General features: G+C 34.9%; 1 protein-coding gene across 1 annotated transcript in view; it reads right to left on the reverse strand.

Annotated features, from left to right (window-relative positions):
- The window catches only part of LOC120607121 (rho GTPase-activating protein 20-like), a 97991-nt gene that overhangs the window by 26846 nt on the left and 51632 nt on the right, over positions 1 to 19513 (reverse strand). Inside the window, 5 exon segments of the mRNA XM_039868718.1 lie at positions 2935 to 3123; positions 5774 to 5840; positions 8501 to 8578; positions 11499 to 11583; positions 12535 to 12576. Of these exon segments, the coding sequence (XP_039724652.1) occupies positions 2935 to 3123; positions 5774 to 5840; positions 8501 to 8578; positions 11499 to 11583; positions 12535 to 12576 (461 nt within the window).

The following is a 19513-nucleotide window of genomic DNA, read 5'->3' on the forward strand; positions in this document are numbered from 1 at the left end:
TGACTTTGGTTCTTGATTAGCCAATAGATGTTACCTATATTGCTTAGTTGTTTATTCTGGAAGTCAATGCTTTGTTTTAAGTAACTGAAGAATTAGCCTTCAATAGTATGCATAGAACAGCCACAGGTAAGAGTAGTTTCAGAGACGTTGATAAAACTATAATTTGGTACAATGTGAAGTAGAATGGGCTAAAACATGTTATATATGATGATGGTAAATGTGTGGAACAGAAAAAAAGTATAATTTGTATAAAAGTATAAATTCACAGAGCTTGTGAAAATGTAAAGTGTTTAATGCCTACAGTTATTTATTGTATTATTCATCAGTGGTACTGCATGGAAATTATTTGAATCTACCAGGTGATACTGGATCAGTAGTATCAACAATGAACTTCGCTCATCCTTGTGGAGTTAACTGTTGCCAGTTCTGTGAATTTCTGTTAGAAACAGAAGCCGAATAGCTCAGCAGCAGTCAATTCTATAGTGATATTTGAACTTAAAGCTGAGAATGAAAGTTTTATGATGAATTGCCCTAAACCACAATTACCGAATAGTGAATGGCTTTGGGAATTAGTTTTTGCTGACAATTTATGATGTTTCTTAATGAATTCACTCTAAACGGCAAAGAAAAACAGTGCTTATATACAATTTTTTTTCATTTTGAAAACAACTAACATTTGATCACAAGTAATGCCAAGAGGCTCTACACGCTTCTTGTGCTGTCAAGAGTTAAAACAAGAAGCAAGATCTCTAATCCCATACAAATTATAGCAGGAATATTTTCTGAGCTTGAACTACAGTTCCAGAAGTATTTTACTGACCTCAATGCAAGTGCAAAAAAGATTTCCGTATATAAAAACCTATTTAACTGTACAATTGAGGAGTTTCTACCTAACCTTCAATGGAAGTGACTTATCTGCAACAAAATGACATGTTAAATGGCAAATATTAAAAGAAGAACCTAACAAAATTCTACAAATGCCTTTAAAGAGAAATATGCTCAATTAAAATCATATACTTGTAGAATGATATCAGTATTTGGCAGTACCGAATTGTGTGAAAAGATATTTTCACAGATGTACTACATAAAATCTCATTATAGATCAAATCACTTGCAATCAATTGTGATGACTGGAACACTAACTTTGAACCCCAATTAAGCAAAATGTTATCCCACCCAAAGAATTAAACTTTTCTCAATAGTAGACTTGTAAGACAAAATTGTACTCAATTATTATTAGATATTGAATATCATCAATAAAGAATGTGTGGAAATTTGCTCTTTCTCTTGTTATATAAGTACCTAAATAATATCCTTGATTTTATCTTTTGGCCTGCAAATTTTGCTGTCTGGCTATATATGGGAACAGTCTGCTGATCCCTAATCTAAATGAATGGTTTCCAAAGCAGTTGTTCATCAAAATCTTCTGTATTTAAAAAAAAAATGCAGAACTAGTTCACTTGTAATTTTTCAGTAGCACAGGTGATTCTGATGCCCAGCAAGGCAGGCATCATTGGTCTCTGGTTACTTCATCCCTGATCCCATTTACCATGAATCATCTATAGCTGCAAACACTAGTATCCTAACTTACAATAGGGAGGAAAAAAATTTATTAGCAGAGAATGCCTACAATTTAATTAAACAAGTCATTGGCAAAACTGGGTAAAATTCTTGGGATTCTTGATTCCCGCTTATTTGGTCAAATTAATCAAAATAAAATTCACAAGGGACCAGGAGAAATAGTTTTAAAAAACATGCATAGAAAGCTAGAAGAGTAAAATACTAGTCTCCTAGGCTTTGTTATAAAGGCAATGTTCCCTTTGTATCTTTAATCAGAGTAACAACAGAAATATTAATAAATTCATTTATTCAAAAATATTTATTGAGTTCTTTATGTATATCAGGCAGTGTTCCAGGTGCTGGGAATACAGCAGTGAACAATACATATTTTAATGGATGAAAAACTACGACATCTCTATAATATGACTACAGAATGGCCCAAAGATATGAGTAAACAGGCTTAGGGTCCAAAAACTCAGTTTACCATTGTAGGAGAGAAAACAATGAATGTAAATATAAGGTAAGTTTTTACAGTTGGTGTTGGCCAGATGACTGATGATTTCAATACCGGGTAAAGCTGGATGCGCATGTGTGGGAGTGCATGTATAAAAGAGCTGCCACTGTTCACTGGGTACCTCAGTTGGTTCAGAGTCACAAAGGCAGCTACAGAAATTGAGCACCAAGTTTTTAGTATCTCACTCACACTTGTTGGTATCCTTTTTCTTCTATTTCTTATACAATTTTACTTTCAGACTGAGGGCTTAACATTTAAAACTTGCATTAGGGTAAATGATGGTCCTCTTATGTTGAATATCACTTTTGTCATTCTTTATCACAGGGTGGCTAAGAGATGGCTATGTTAACAGGGAATTCAGATTCATTTAGTAGACTAAGAAGAGTTTTCTGTGGAAATCATCTTAGTCTTCACATACTTATCAGTACCAGGATCCAGAGAGGACATCACAGTCTCCTGACACCCACCACAGACAGCCTCCTTTTAAAAATGTGACTATATAGAGGGTACACATAGTGCAATGTATTACAGTACCAAGAAGGCATTGAAACATCTGCAACATTCATTGCCTGGTGCCTCTGACTGCAGCAGGCAGAAGGTTAAAGGAGAAAGAATAATGAAGAAAGAAGGGACAGACTATACTGCTACTAGCTACTGATTACAAGTCAGTCACACCTGCTGCTGGTTTATGAAACTTTCTTCTAAAACTCCATCTTTCCTTTCAAAACGCTTAGCAAATTCAAATGAAAACATATGTCTCTGACTGCAAGTCTGGGTCTTTGCCTTTGGATTAACTCTGTTTCCAGGAATGAAAACTTCTGCTAAAATAAGGGCTCTGTGAAGGAGGAGAAGCAACTCACCACTCAGTTTCTTAGTCTTAGCCAGGCGGCTGGGCTTCAGGATGAATTGGCACTGCATCTCTCGAGGCAGCTCTTCTAGGAGGAAGGGCTCTCGGAGGCTGGAAGGGCTGGTGGAGTCCTTTGATAACTCTGCCAGAAGTGCAGTGTCTCGAAGATGGCTCATTTTAATTCCATAGGGATATTCATGCCCTACACAGATTAAAATCTAAATGTAGACTTTAGGCTGACTGGTACTGTGAGCACATGTGCTACATACTGGAATGCACTACAGTTTGCTCCTGGGACTTTTGTATAAAGAATCCTTTTGTTGACCAAATGATCACCACACACACTCTTACACTTGGAGACCAGAGCATAATGCAGGTGGCCCTACCAGAGTAGTTTTAAGGAGGTGGGGGAAAGGGAGAAAAAAGCCAATCGTTAAAGCATATCATATTTGGAATGTACAGATTATTCTGTGAGTAGTACAATGCTGAGGTTCCTATGTTCGCATCTAAGAATATTTAAGGTATTCTAATTTTTCCTTTGACATATTAACTATATCTATAAATCTACAGCAAATTCTTGTCTTCTCTCAGCTTCAAATGCACGATTTAAAATATTTACCTTACCCATCACACAGTATTATAAGGATCAAATAAGTAAACGTTAGTGGTTAATATTATTTAGATAAGGGCAAAGTACTATATATTTCAAGCATCACTCATTACTTATTCAACACAAGATGTATGTCTGAAAAAGACATTTTATTACTTTTAATTAGTTACATAATCAGTTACTCAAGAGCATCGGGACTGGTTTGCTTGAGTTTTGCTTCCCTTCCACTGCTGCCCTGAGATTGGTGTTCATAGGCAATAATTAGAAGGAAGACTGCAGGGTATTAATAAGAAACAGAAACAAGATGCAAAAAGGAATCTGTAAACTAGAAAAACAAAACCCGGGGCATCTGACTGCAACATGAATTTTTGCTCTTTAAATAATTGCATATTTTAAATTCAATCTGCAAGTACCACTGTGCTGTAAATCTGTTTTTTGCTGACGTTTTGACCTGTTTGCTTTATTTATTTTTAAATAATTTTTTATTTTTCATTTACAGTCAACATACAATATTATATTATTTCAGGTGTCTAGCACAGTGATTAGACATTTATAGGACTTAGGAAGTGATCACCCTGAGTCTAGTACCCATCTGACACTATACATAGTTATTATAATGTTGTTTACTATATTCCCTATGCTGTACTTTACAGCCCAGTAACTGTTTTCTTAACTGGCAATTTGTACATCTTAATCCCTTCTACCTTTTCACCCACAGCCAGCACTCACTCCTGTCTAGCAACCATCAACATGTTCTCTGTATCTATGAGTTTGTTTCTGTTTTGTTTGTTCATTTATTTTGTCTTTTAAGTACAGAGAATATGTTCTCTTCTATTCCTGATTTATCACTGAATGTAACTCAGTGAACTCTTCCTTTTTCCTCCATCTGGCATACACTGTCAATGTTCCATTAATATCATGTACTACATCTTCCAGAGACTGAGGCAAAAAAGAAAAAAAAAGAAGCTACTATGTCAGTAATAAAACAAAGTCAGTTTATCAAAATAGTAAGCAGCTAATCTAAATTGAAATATGTAAGGCCCATTAAAATAGATAAACAATGAAGAAATGCTGCTAAGTAACAATCATATCCCATGCCCCATGGTTTTTTAGTGAGTTAGCAATAAAGCTTGAAGCTTTTCTAAGCCTGAAAGTTACCATCTACACAGTTTTAATTAAAATATTTTACTAAAATTATTTTAACTATTTATTTGATTTTTAAGCACTACTTTTAATTATTGCTCATTGACATTTACGAAAATAATGTTAAAAAATAAACCAGAAATACAGAATTTTGTCCTCAGCTATGTGCATGATGGCTTGCTTTATTTTAACATATATTTTATATGTATTTTAAGAAAATATATATTTTGTAGAAAAATTTGGTTTTAGATTATTGGGATCACTTGAAACATTCTGAATTACACATGAGTGACCTGACAGGCATTTGAAAGGATTACATGAGATAATGCAAACGATATCCTTTGCATAATGTCTGGCAGATAATAAGGATTTAAAGATGATGAACATTACTGTCATCATTTCAAGATCTGTTAAATACTGTCCCGTATTTTAATTGCTCTATTCGTTAACCATGCTGAACAGCCTTAATTGATCAAAAACTGTTTTTTAGCTAAATGATTTAAATAAGGCGAGATATAACCTATTTACCAATAATTCCCCAAAACAAATGTTGAAATATTTGGCTAGAGAAACAGCAAAGTAAATTAGTGACGTATTAGCTAGTTGGTAAGTCAGTGAAGACTTTTCGGAATCTTCAGGTTCATATCATTTTTTTATGATGTCTAGGAGAGTTCTATGAGAGTAAGAGTCATGATGCATTCTAAGTGGTCTTCCATAGAGGCAACTTATTAGGTAAGAATGGGAGCAGGAAATTCAAGAACTAAATATGAAAAATAAATATACAGGGGTAAAAGAATACCCATATATATTGCTTTCTTGGAGAAAAATATTTTAAAAGGTTTGGCAAGATAGCTCTTTTTGTAAAGTATAAAAGAAGAGAGGAAAATTTAAAATTCTCTTCCTAACTATACCACTAGTTACTTGAGTGAAGAGATATTATCTAGCACATAGGAAATGCTTGATAGATATTTATCAAATGAATAAATTTTATGTAAGATTTAATATTTAATCGTATTTAAGCTTAGGACCATATGACCAGTTCTCTGAGACATTTAGACATCCAATTAAAATGCTATCTAAGATTTTCACTGAAACTTACCAATAAGTGGATATGGTGCCTCTTCTTTGCCAGAATTGACCCATAACTGGTAGTCTTGTTCAGATCCCTAGAAAGAAAAGAATTAACAATAATTCCTTCAAGTTTGGTAACTGAATGAAGTCCCCCTTTTTGGCATTTTTATGTTTGGCAAAAAAATTAAAATGGGGTACTATAAATGCCTTCAGATTAATGTGGGTGGTTGTAGCTTTTGACAACAACAATGCTGATTCCTACAACTCTTCTTCCCCCTCTCTCATCCCCAACAGAATCCTCCGGAATCCCGTCCCCGCCCCCCGCTCCTTTTTTTCCTAGTGATGGCCAGGGATCCAAGAACTGCAATGAAATCAGACTCTCATTATTATAGGTAGCCCATAGAATGTGAAATCATGTATATGCCTTTTCATAAAGGAAGAGCAATTTCCTGATTTTCTAAAAAACTAATCCTGATTTCTGCTATGTCTCCAGATTTCTCAGGGCACGTTGGACTAATCTCCAATATGCCTCTGCAAAGACAACTTTGTTATCCTGGAAGCCACAAACATTATTGTGTCTGTGATGGAAAAGTAAAATCTCAAAGGCTGACTTTTAGCTCAGCTGCTTCTGAGCGGAAGTAGAATGACCAGGAGGCTTTGAGGAGATAGGTAGCTGGCATAACCTGCACTGGCTTTATTTTGGGCAAGTCCAGTCCTAGGGACAGAAAAGACAAGATTTCTGTCTAGAGAATAGGCTTAGTGATGGAAAACGATGGAACTGTTCACTATCAGAATTATAACCCAGCAATACTAAAAATTCTACTTGAAAGAAATAATACTAAATTATACCGACTTGGCTGTATCTGGAGAGGAAAAAGCAAAAAAGGTTTAATGAAGCTAAAACAGATTGGCAATATTAATATTCTTACCTTTATCTTCTGATTAAAAAGTATGACCTTGACCTTACAAGGGAAGGTCCTGGCTATGGACAATCCCCTCTCCCCACTCCTCCAATCTGTCATTTTCTTCCCCATTCCCTAGTCAAAAATTTTTATTGCAAATAAGAGCAATGTAACAAAAATCCTTTTGAAGTCTGAAAACATGGTAATAATCCCTTAGAACAGTGAAAAATATTATATTGAATAGAATTATTTTTGGTGTGAGGAGACTGATCACTTTATCCAAGGGAAAAGGATATTAAAAAATGAGTCATGTCATTAATCTCCCTTCCTTCCCCCTTAAACTACTCATTGTCTTCCAAGATATAATTATTTAAGCTTAGAAATCAATGCACAGATGCCTTCTTTACTCAATGCACATAAATCTAGTTACATCTTAAATACATTATTAAATTTAACTAAAAGAAATCAGATTTCTTACCCTACGTTTTGGTTGCCCTCAATTCCCAAAGGCTTACTATAGCACTGTGTACAAGCAAATCTAAATACAGATAAGACTATGGCATATATTAAAGATATGTCATGTGTCACCTCATAGTAACAGCATGTTATAGAGAATCTCACTCAAGAAATGGTGCTGTTCAAGTGCTTCATTTAGTTTCCATCCTTTTGAAAGTCGTTCCCTTTAATATAAGTATTCGATGTATGTTGTTTATATACCGGTAGGTAGGAGATGAGAACTTTCCAATTCTCTTTCTCTTTCATCCTTAAACATTAAAATCTTCTCCATTAATACAATTTCAAAACCTTGTCTTTGCCCCATAAAACAGAAAGAAGCAGAAGCTAAAAGCAAAACGGGAAAATGTGGTGTGCACACTAAAATTCTTTTTTTTCCTCTCGGCAAATATTTTTTCTTTTCTTTTTATTCACTTGATGTAATTTATATAATTTCCAATTTTACATATTTGACTCCTTTTACCCATCTACCCTCCCCTTTCCCCCTCCCTACACTCTGGTAATCACTAGACTATTGCACATGTCTATGAGTCTCTGCTTATTTGTCCTGTTCATTTGTTGCTTTTAGGTTTATAGCCCACATAAGTGATATCAAGACTATATTTCAGGGATCATTTCTGTAGTTTATTATTAAAATTCTTTAAATCTTGTTTTTTTAATTTTCCAGTTCATTAGAGATACCAGCCATCTCATCTTCTGAAACTGTAGCCAGTAAATACTGTTTCTAGCTATGTGTACTTTATGTAAAAATTCTACTACAGAGCAAATCCTTCAGAATTCATTATCATAAGACTTACTGAATCTTGGGATAGTAAGAAAATAATTAGGTAAGGGAGAAGAACCAGGAGAGGATATGGGGAAAGAATGGTAATACAGTGACAAGTGGGAAAGGAGAAGGAGGTTGAACCTTCCTTGTTAAGAATCTTATAGCTAAAACTCTCCTCCAGTCCTGGGAACAGAAAAGATATATATATATATATACACATATATATATACATATGTATATATGTATATATATACATATATATATACACATATGTATATATATGTGTATATATATATATATAAAATAAAAGTACATGTTATTTTATTATCACCCTAAAATTAAGTCTAATCTTATGCTTTTCAGTTTGCACAGGTTTTAAAATAGGAGTAAAAGAATAGCACCCAATGTTAAGCTAATATCAAGGCTTTACTGTCCTTATTGTCTATATTTTGGGGGACAAAATATAACTTTGGTATCTTTAGTAATCAGGTGTCTTATAATAGAAGAGATAATATTTATATGAATCTAAAGTATCAAAGTTTGTTAATTAAGAATATCTAACCAAGTAACTTACAGTTATCCCTAGTATTGATAGGGACTTGTTGATAATTTCGCTCGCTGTATCTGAATTCTTTATTGTTATAGTTTTAGACTGTAGAAGAAAAGAAAAAGAAATCTCACTATAAATAAAGGATTTTAAAACAGGAAGAAATACTTATTGTTAAATGATTAAAGGCAAATCCTGATTTCAAGTGTTGACAGAGTAAAGCATATAACTTAATTAGAACACAAAACTCTGAATATAATTTACTTTCGTTCCATTATATATGCCTTTTAATAAAACATATCTTTAAAAAAAAAAAAAACCACGTGGCTCACAAATCTAAGAACTTAAGCAGAAAGAAAAAGAGTAAACATATTTCAAAGAAAGTACATGGACCACCCTCTGGACCGAACAGAGATCAGTGAAGTTGATCCTTTGCATCATTTCCATAATGCAATGTGTAATAAAAAAGGGAGAACTGGATCAATTTCTCTTTCTTCCTGAGTACTGTCTTCACAGTGTGGGTTTTTATTTCTTTGCATGGAAAAAGTCAGTTTAGGTAAATTCAAAATAAGAACTGGTTCTAAAAGACATTTTAAGTTTAGAATTTTTAAAAACCACTATTTATTGAGCACTTTCTATACATCAGGCACTGTGGCTATGGAGATTTTTGCTGTTGAAATCCATAGAGGCCTTAAAACCCATGAGTTTTGCAAGGAGGACTGAAAATTTTAGAGAGCTCAATTCTGTTACCAACTCCGCCATTGAATAGGGCATCTATAATAGCTCTGTGCTGAACTACATTAAGAAATTACTACTTAAAAATAGGAAGACACTTTGCAACAAACAAAAGGGGTTAACACGATTCTGAGATGGTGATAGTTCACTGAATTCTAACAGTGTTTAAATATAAGATGATGTTATGCTATCAGAAAAGAAATATTAACAACACATACAGTATTTACATGTTATAATTATCAAATAATCAGGAATTAAGGCTCTGTCCTTGATAGGGCTTAAGTGGCACAAATAAGTAGCATAAATAAAAACAAAATGACATAAAGCCAAAAATGACATAAAACAAAGCAAAGTGAAATCCATTGATAATTCATCACTTATCCTTCCATTACAGTATTATTTCTCTATGAGCCAATTACTTGACATGACAAATTGCCTCTTAAGGTTGCTTGTTAATTGATTTCACATTGTGCTCCTCCTAGTTCTAAGGATTATGCAAAAGTGTCTCAGAACCCAACAGGGAGAGCATAGAACACCCAACTAACACAGTGTTTGTCTTCTATCGGAGTGGCAAAGATGTTTTATATACTGGGCTTTAAATTGAGATATAATTTTATGACAGGCTTCTGCTGCTTCTTTTTTTTTTAATCTGTAAACCCCACCATTTAATTTAAAGAAGCTGTCTCATGAAGTCTGTTGTAAAGTGAAGACTACCCTGTAGTACAAATAATCACTCCCAATGTACCTGGTTTCTAAGATAATTTTTCTTAATATTAGGCACATATGTTCAAAACAGTAATTATAGGATGTGTGTGTTCCCCCGCATGCCTCTCTGGTAGACAATACAAATAAATTTCATCAGCTAGTGCCCTTTGGCCAATAAACAAATAAACAGACAAAACTGAAAATGTGGCTATTTTTTTCCATTTAGCAGAATTCACTGATAGATTGCATATCTAAAGGCCAAGGATAAAGAATTCTTCTCCGTTCATGCACTCCTATTTGGAGGGAATCATTCTCTCTGGATGCAGGGCTCCCTGAAAGGAGACTCTTGGCATGAAGCAACTTCAGAGAGCAAAGGACAGTTGTCATATCATTGTTGATTTAACCAGGGTACCAGTGATAAAAAAAAACCAGCACCCAACCACATTGCATGTCTTCCCTTCCAACGTGAGAGTGAGTCACTAGTCCTTTCTCAAGCACACATTTTCCATTCACTGAAAGTGTTAAAAAAAAAAAAAAATAGTTCAAGGGACTTTCTATGAAAATCCCGAATGTAACCAACTGTCACAACAACTGAATCAAAGCCAGCAGTAAAAAAGTGTTTTGTTTTGTTTTATTCTGGGGGCAGGGGGATGGGCTATTTTGCTACAGAAGATCTCTGCAGTGTTCATACCATAAAAATTTGAGTATTTTTCTCAAGCAGTGACATCTGTTACTCATGTGTGAACATCTGCTTTTGGCCAAAACATGATGTTTGTACTACACGTTTCCCACTCAGGAAACTATTCTGTGTGATCTAGAGTTGCTGTGAAGTACAGCAATGCATAGTAAAAAGAAAAAATATTCATAAATTTCCATTGTGTTCATCACTGATAACGTCCTAGCACTAGTACTATATTTTAGTCATCAAATTACACATAATAACTGGACTTAAATAGACTTCATTTTTATTTGAACAATATAATACAAACTGTGAGGTAGAAACATTCTAATCCCTTAAAAATGTCACCTCTTCCAGCTCATTCATTTATTAGCCAGAGGGATTCAATTCCTAAAAACTCAAAGAATGAAGAACTTTCCAAAACCACTTTCTACTTAAGAAGTGATCTAAGTTGGGAAAAATTACTCAGTACTAATAGGAAATAACTCCTCATGGAAATGGCTTTAGTACAAGCCTTTGCAGCTGTTATTGAAAGGGTCCAGAGGAACATCAGTGCCAGAGGAAAGGAAGAGGTGTCTGACCAGCAAAACTCCTTCCACATGTGAATGTTAAATACTGTGGTCAATATGAATTTCTCTTGCTTCATTTCCTCTAGGGTTTACTTTTTATATACACAAAGACATACACATACCCAGGAAAATGCACTTTCCCACAGCAGTATTTCTAATGCCTACCTTGCATAACACATACACTGCCTACCTGCCTCTCTCTCTCTTCTCTTTCCTCCCTCCCTCCCTCTCTCCTCTCCCTCTCTCCCTCTCTCCCTCTCTCTCTCTTTTTTTCATTTGTGGTGTTCTGCCTTATGCTGGGACTTGGAATTTAATTTTCTGGCTTAGAATCACTTACATATGCACAATTCCCAATGTCCTTGGTGAAGATTTTGAGGGGAATGCTCTTCGGATAGTCCTTTTCTTTCTCTGCATTGATGTATCTAATCAAATGCAATGACAATCCAAAACGACACTGAGTCAGATTTCACAAAAATTGCTTATTTTTATATCAATCTATTTTGCTAATATTTTCAATATACTTATATGTTATTTTTAAAAAGACAGATGGAAGGACTCAGCAAAGTCAGATTACATTATGGGTTGGAAGATAAAAAAACATGAGGATATTAGGCATGGGCACACACACAAAAAATGGGAGATCCATTTCAAGTGAGGTTTGTTTTGAGAAGCATGGTCAGGTTTAGGCACTTCTGGGTGATGTTTTATCCTCAAAGTTTCCCTACCTTCTCTGGACAGGCCCCAAATCTGACTTATGTACGGGAGCACATCTAATATTTTACGAGACCGAGCCAAAACAATGGCCCATCACTATTCATTTAGCTCTCCAGTGGAGTATAAATCTTGGTTATCCCATTGCTTGGGAAGGTAGAGATGGAAGAATGGAGAAAAGAACTAAGGGAATAAGAGATGAACCTAATTTGACCATTTTAGCCTGTATGCTCGAAGGTAGGAATAACAATTGATTTTTGAGGTGCTCAGCAGAAAACCCTTCACATATGAAAACTTAATACATGCTTTGAGGAAACTATTAGCTCTAAATGGTAGGTTGGAAACAGAAAAAGAGATTGGAGAAATTATCAACTAATTTCTATCTAAAATAATCTAACCAGACCTCAATGTTCTCCCTACGAGAAAGTAAGAAATACATGTAATGACAGAATATTACTTACAGTATGTAGTAGCTAGTGTACAGTCTAAACAACAGCTTATTTGAGGATGAATAAACAATTTCTACTAAGGAGAGGGGAACAGTTTGGGGCACACATCTTTGCAGAGAAGGGGAACAGTTTGGGGCACACATCTTTGCAGAGAAGAATTTAATTCATTTAACTACAGGATAGAGATTAAAAATATGGATATGGAAAAAATACCTCTGAAGGAGGGAAAGCCATTCATCCTTCTGTTCTGGAAAACTGCAATCAAATAAAATGGGAGAGAAAAATTAAACCACATAAAATACTTATACTATCATGTTCAAGACTGTCAGGGAACTACCCACAGCCTGTTATGGATGTAGCTGCACACTACTGCAACCTTGGCATTCCTGGATTCTGGAGAACTCTGAAGTGAAAGTTCTCATTAGCAAAACTATATACTCAAGTCTAGTTTTAATTAAACCTCTTGGATGGATCCAAGAGAGACCCATTTTCTTGCTTTCCATCTCTCTATGAGTGCTACTATTAGAGTGGAAGGAATACTTAATTTGGAATTCAAACATCGGTTTCAAGGATAGATGCAAAAACTATATGATCATGTGCAAATCATTTAACATCTCCAAGCTTCAGTGTCCACATCTATACAACTGGGCTAATTATCTCAGAGTATTTTTATAGCTTTCAGTGTCACACAAATAGGAAGTATGTTTAATTTGAGATTAAAGAGAAATTTAGCATTATCAGTGGAAATATCCTGGCCTAGAAACCAGTTTGTTGTCAGGAAAAGAAACATTTATTTCTTTATACATATAGCAGCATCATAAATTGGTAAACTTATTCTTAATCACTATAATCTTCTGATTAAGATCAGTTCATTTACAACAAAAGTATATTAATTTTTCTGCTGAAGTCACTGCTACATTTAATTCTTAAAGTTAAAAATAATTTAAAGTTTATTTCTATATGGCCTTGTTCTTCACTAGGTTTTAAAAGATTATTTCTAGAGTTTGGAGAAACATGACAGAGTGTAAGACATCCCAAGATCTATCCTCTTGAAACAACAATAAGTTGAACATCTAAAACTCAATAAAAAACACCCAAACTACACACCAGCACATCTGAGCGTGGGATCAGCACATCTGAGCATGGGATGTGCACTACCACAGGTCAGAACCCCAGGTGTCAGATGATGGACTTGGAGAAACAAAGCTGCCTCTTGCAGCCACTGGAGCTCCCTGTAGGAGGAGGGGGAGGGGAGAAAGTGCAGCGAGTTCCCCGAATAGCCCTGCCTGGGAGAGTTGTGATCTCCACGTGGCTGGTGGCAGGGTCCAGATATCAAGGCAGAAAGCTGAGAAATGGGGAGGGCAGAGAAACAACAGTTGATTTTTACCAGCTGTGACTGCAAAACCAATGCTGAGCCGCAACTTCCATCTCCCAACCCAGAGGGACCTTCCCCCCATGTCCTCCAAGATCAAACACCGTGGAGCCCCAGGGGAATCTGCGCGAATGCTACCAAAATTGTCGCTAACACTGACAGGGACTGAGACTGAGGGTAGCGAGTATGATTAAACAGCTATAAGAAAAAAAAAGGCATTATTAAGGGCTTTATACAAAGCAGGGATCCAAGAGGCTCAGATGCCACCTACTGGAAACTAAAAGAAAAACACCTTCTTTGCAACAGGCTAAAGAGAGACCTTTATATAACAAATCATCCTTCTGGGGAAAAAAAAAAGTAGAATACACTTCCATTCATGCTCAGGTGGAAAAATAGTCCATTAAACACCATGAACAACCAAGGTGAGAAGACAGCTCAGAAAGAAAGAGAAAAATCTCCCGAAAATAAGCTTACAGACATAGAAATATGCGACTTAAATGACAGAGAACTCAGGATGGTACTTCTGAAAACAGTGAGATCTGAAACGAGTCATATCAACAATTTCAGGAACTGAAAAAACAACTAGATGAGCAGAATGAATTCTTTAGCAGGGAGATTGAAACCCTCAAAAGAAACAGAACTTCTGGATATTAAAAACACACTGCAAGAGCTGAAAAATGAAACGGCAAGCTTGGGAAATAGAGTTGACCAAATGGAGGAAAGGATCAATGATATCAAAGAGAGAAATCTAGAAATAAATCAGAAAGAAGAAGAAAGAAATCAAAGAATGAAAAACGATGAAAGAGAAATACAAGAACTAGCTAATACCATCAGGAGAGGAAACATAAGAATCATGGGCATTCTCGAAGACGAGGAAAAAGAGCAGGGGCTAGAAAGCATTTTCAGATACATAGTTGACGAGAATTTCCCAAATCTAAGGAATGAGCTGGAGCTTGGAATTCAAGAAGTCAGCAGAACACCCAATTATCTCAACCCAAAAAGGCCTTCGCCAAGACACACTGTATTAAAATTATCAAAAATCAATGACAAAGACAGAATTCTCAGGGCAGCCAGGGAGAAGAAGGTAATAACCTATAAAGGAAAACCCATTAGATTATCGTCAGACTTCTCAGCACAAAATTTACAAGCCAGAAAGGAGTGGAATCAAATATTCAAAAAATAAATGAAAGGAACTACCAGGCTAGAATAATGTATCCAGCTAAGCTCTCCTTTAGATATGAAAGAGAACTTAAGACCTTTCCAGACATACAAAAATTGAGGGAACTCTCCACTATGAGACCTGCATTACAAAAAATACTGAAAGGGATGAGTACACCTAAAACAAAATGACCAAAAAAAAAAAAAATACATAATTAGGAGTAAAGTGACTATCAGACAAATAGAAGTAGAGGAGTGCAACTCTTACTAAGAAAAGGGCATGGTAAGCTTAAACAATAAGAAGAGATTTGCTATAGCAAGATAATAATGAACATTCAGCATACATAGGGACAAATTGAGATAACAATGACTGAAAAAGGGAGGATTCAAAGACCCAAATTCACAAAGAGTAATGAAGATAAGGCACACAAAGAAAAAAATGGACAACTGTATGTATATGATTATCATTTACATATTCGTAATGGTATCACATACAAAAGATTCAGAACTGAAGTGTATAACATAAAACAAGAAGGACCAGAGGGAAAACCCGCAAAAGTCAACCAAAATAAAGAAAACAGAAACACAAGGACAAGTAGCAATGGAAACACCAAGCTACCAGAAAGCAAAAGATAAAATGGCTATAAAAATACCTCATATTTCAATAATCACCCTAAATGTAAACGGATTGAACTCACCAATAAAAAGGCATACAGTTTCAGATTGTATTAAAAAAAAAACTATATGCTGCCTCCAGAGACACATCTCAGTTCCAAACACAAATATAGACTCAAAGTAAAAGAGTAGAGAATGATGTTTCAAGCAAATGGCATTCAGAGAAAAGTGGGAGTAGCGGTACTAATATCAGACAAAATAGGCTTCAAAATAAAAAAGGTAAAGAAAGATAGTGAAGGACATTTCATGATGATAAAGGGAATCATGCACCAAGAAGACATAACACTTATTATTATCTATGCTCTCAATCAGGGAACCCCGAAATGTAAAAAGCGATTACTCACAGAACTAAAGAGAGAAACAAACCAAAACACTATCATAGTAGGGGACCTAAATACACCACTGTTGGATATGGACAGATTATTCAAACATAAAATCAATATGAAAATCACATTCTTAAATGACACATTAGACCAACTGGGCATAATTGACATTTATAAAGCCTTTCATCCCAAAACAGCTGCTTATACATTCTTCTCTAGTGCACATGGAACAGTCTCAAGAATCGACCACATACTGGGACACAGAGATAGCCCCAACAAATATAAGAAGGTTGAAATCATACCAACCATATAAACAAATTAAAAAATAAGAATCATATATGATCATATCAATAGATGCAGAAAACGCCTTCAATAAGATAGAGCATCCATTTATGATCAAAACAATTCACAAAATCGGTATAGAAGGAAAGTACCTTAACATAATCAAGGCCATCTATGATAAAGCCTCAGCCAACATTATACTTAATGGTGAAAAACTAAAAACCTTCCCTCTAAGATCAGGGACAAGGCAAAACTGTCCACTATCGCCACTCTTATTCAATATAACATTGGAGGTTCTAGCAAGTGCTATCAGGCAAGAGAAAAATATAAAAGGCATCCAAATAGGAAATGAAGAAGTTAAGCTGTCACTATTTGTGGATGACATGATTCTTTATATCAAAAACCCTAAAGACTCCACAAGAACACTACTAGAAACAATAAGCAAATACAGTAAAGTTTCTGGATACAAAATCAACATTCAATAATCCATAGCGTTCCTATACTCTCTAATAATGAAGTGTCAGAAAAAGAAATGGAAAAATAATTCCTTTTGCAATTGCAACAAAAAGAATTTAAAAACTAGGAATAAATCTAACAAAATATGTGAAGGACCTATATAATGAAAACTACAAGACCCTATTAAAAGAAATCGAAGAAGATACGAAGAAATAGAAAGATATTCCGTGTTCTTGGATTAAAAGAATCAACATAGTTACCTACAGCATTATACAGATTTAATGCAATCCCCATCAAAATCTCATCGGCATTTTTTAAAGAAATAGAAAAATCATCAGATTTGTATGGAAGCACAAAAGACCCCGAATTGCCAAAGCCATCCTGAGAAAAAAGAAAGAGGCTAGAAGCATCACTCTGCCCAACTTCAAATTATACTACAAAGTGACAGTAATCAAAACGACATGGTATTGGCAGAAAAAAAGACACACAGACCAGTGAAACAGAATCGAGAGTCCAGAAGTAAACCCATATTTATATGGGCAAATAATTTTCAACAAGCGAGCCAAAAACATATAGTGGAGAAAGGAAAGCCTCTTCAATAAATGATGCTGGGTAAACTGGAAAGCCACCTGCAAAAGCATGAAACTAGACTGTTGTCTTTCACCACACACCAAAATTAACTCAAAATAGTTTAAGGGACTGAACATAAGACCTGAAACAATAAAATGCATAGATGAAAACATAGGAACTAAACTTGTGGACCTTGGACTTAAAGAAAATTTTATGAATTTGGCCTCAAAGGCAAGAGAAGTAAAAGCTAACATAAATGAATGGGACTACAAAAAACTAAAAAGCTCCTGCTCAGCAAAATAAACTGTCAACCAGGTAAAGAGACAATCTCCGAATGGAAAAATATATTTGCAAGCAATGCCTCTGATAAGGGCCTAATATCCAAAATACACAAAGAACTCATACAACTCAATAACAAAAACAAACAAACAAACAAACAAACAAACAAACGATACAATCAAAAAATGGACAGAGGACCTGAACAGACACTTCAATCCAGAGGACATACAAATGGCCAAAAAATATTTGAAAAGATGCTCAACATCTCTAGCTATTAGGGAAATGTAAATCAAAACCACAATGAGATACCATCTCACACCTGTTAGAATAGCTAGAATCAACAAGACAAGTAATAACAAATGTTGGAGAGGATGTGGAGAAAAAGGAACCCTCATACACTGCTGGTGGGACTGCAAATTGGTACAGCCACTATGGAAAACAGTATGGAGGTTCCTCAAAAAACTAAGAGCTGATCTATCATATGATCCAGCAATCCCTCTACTGATTATTTACCCCAAAGACTTGAAAACCCATATCTGAAAAAATATGTGCACACCGATGTTCATAGTAGCATTTTTCATGGTGGCCAGGACATGGAAACAACCGAAGTGTCTTACAATAGACTGGCTAAAGAAGCTGTAGTACATTTATACAATGAAATATTACTCAGCCATAAGAAGAGATGAAATACTGCCATTTGTGACAACATGGATGGACCTCGAGATAATCATGCTAAGCGAAATAAGCCCGACAGAAAAAGTTGAAAATCACATGATATCACTTAAATGCAGGATATAAACCTAAAAGCAACAAATGAACAGGACAAACACACAGAGACTCATGGACATGGACTATAGACTAGTAGTTACCAGAGGGTAAAGGGGAGTTTGGAGGTGGGAGGGAGACAAGTTATAAGTGGTCAAATATGTGGTATCAGAAACAAATCTAACTATGCAAGGTGAACACACAGTGTAAACATATATATGCCTTACTGTTAAAATGTACAGCTAAAAATTATTGAATTTTGTTAACCAATGTCACCTAAATAAATAAATAAAATTTATTTCTAAACTTCTAATAGAAATAGGAAACCATACTTATTTTCTCATTCCAGAAAAATACAGTTAACAAATATTTGGAATTTGTTTCTAACTTTGTTGCTTAGCAATTTTCTCCATCAGCCATCTCCTGGATTGGTCATCAGAAAGTGTATTACATCTCTTTTGCTAATGGCCATGCAATTTTCATCTTTCACAATTCCTTACTATCTTTTGATGTATTCCTCTTTCCTAAACCGATTTTCTAAATTCATTTATGTTAAATCTTGGATTTATTTAGCAAAAATCTATGTTGAAAAATAGGTAAGTTTTCTTTAGACCTGTTAACTTTTTTCAAAGTAGTTAAAGAAAACTGCCCCTTTAATATAGTATTTTTTTAGCTTTTAACTTTTTATTGACACAAGATACGTAGAGAAAACCGTACAATATGTAAGTGCACAGCTTGAAGAATTTTCACAAACTGAACATACACATGTGACTAACACCCAGATTATGAAACAGAAAATCAATTTGGAAGGTCTTTTGTGCTCCTTTTCAGGCACTAGTTTCCACTATTTTGACTTCTAACAGAACAGAATAGTTCTTCTTTTAGGGTCTTTATATAAATGTAACCATACAGTATTACTGTTTGGTTTCTGGCTTCTTTCAGTCAACATTCTGTTAGTGAGACTTATCCATATTACTGCATGTGACTTTAGATTGTTCATTCTCATTGCTGTATAGTGATCCACTGTTTGAATGTACATAACACATTATTTTGTTCAGCACACATTACTTTAAAAAGAAACAGATTATGAGGTATGTCAGGTTAATTTATTGAGATTGATTTGTGTAGTCTTCTTGTATTTTCCTCTTTCTCCTGCCCTTACAAGAAGAGAAGACTTCTCTTCCTTAGTAATTCTTAAACTCAGGCATTTTTACAGAACTAGAAACAGAAGTATTCCAAAATCAAGGTTACCTTAGAGTTTCATAAACACTCAAGCTCATCAATAGGAACAAGGAGAAGAGAAAGCAGTATA

Source organism: Pteropus medius, unplaced genomic scaffold (assembly GCF_902729225.1).
Source record: "Pteropus medius unplaced genomic scaffold, Ma_sr-lr_union100, whole genome shotgun sequence".
Lineage (NCBI taxonomy): Eukaryota > Metazoa > Chordata > Mammalia > Chiroptera > Pteropodidae > Pteropus > Pteropus medius.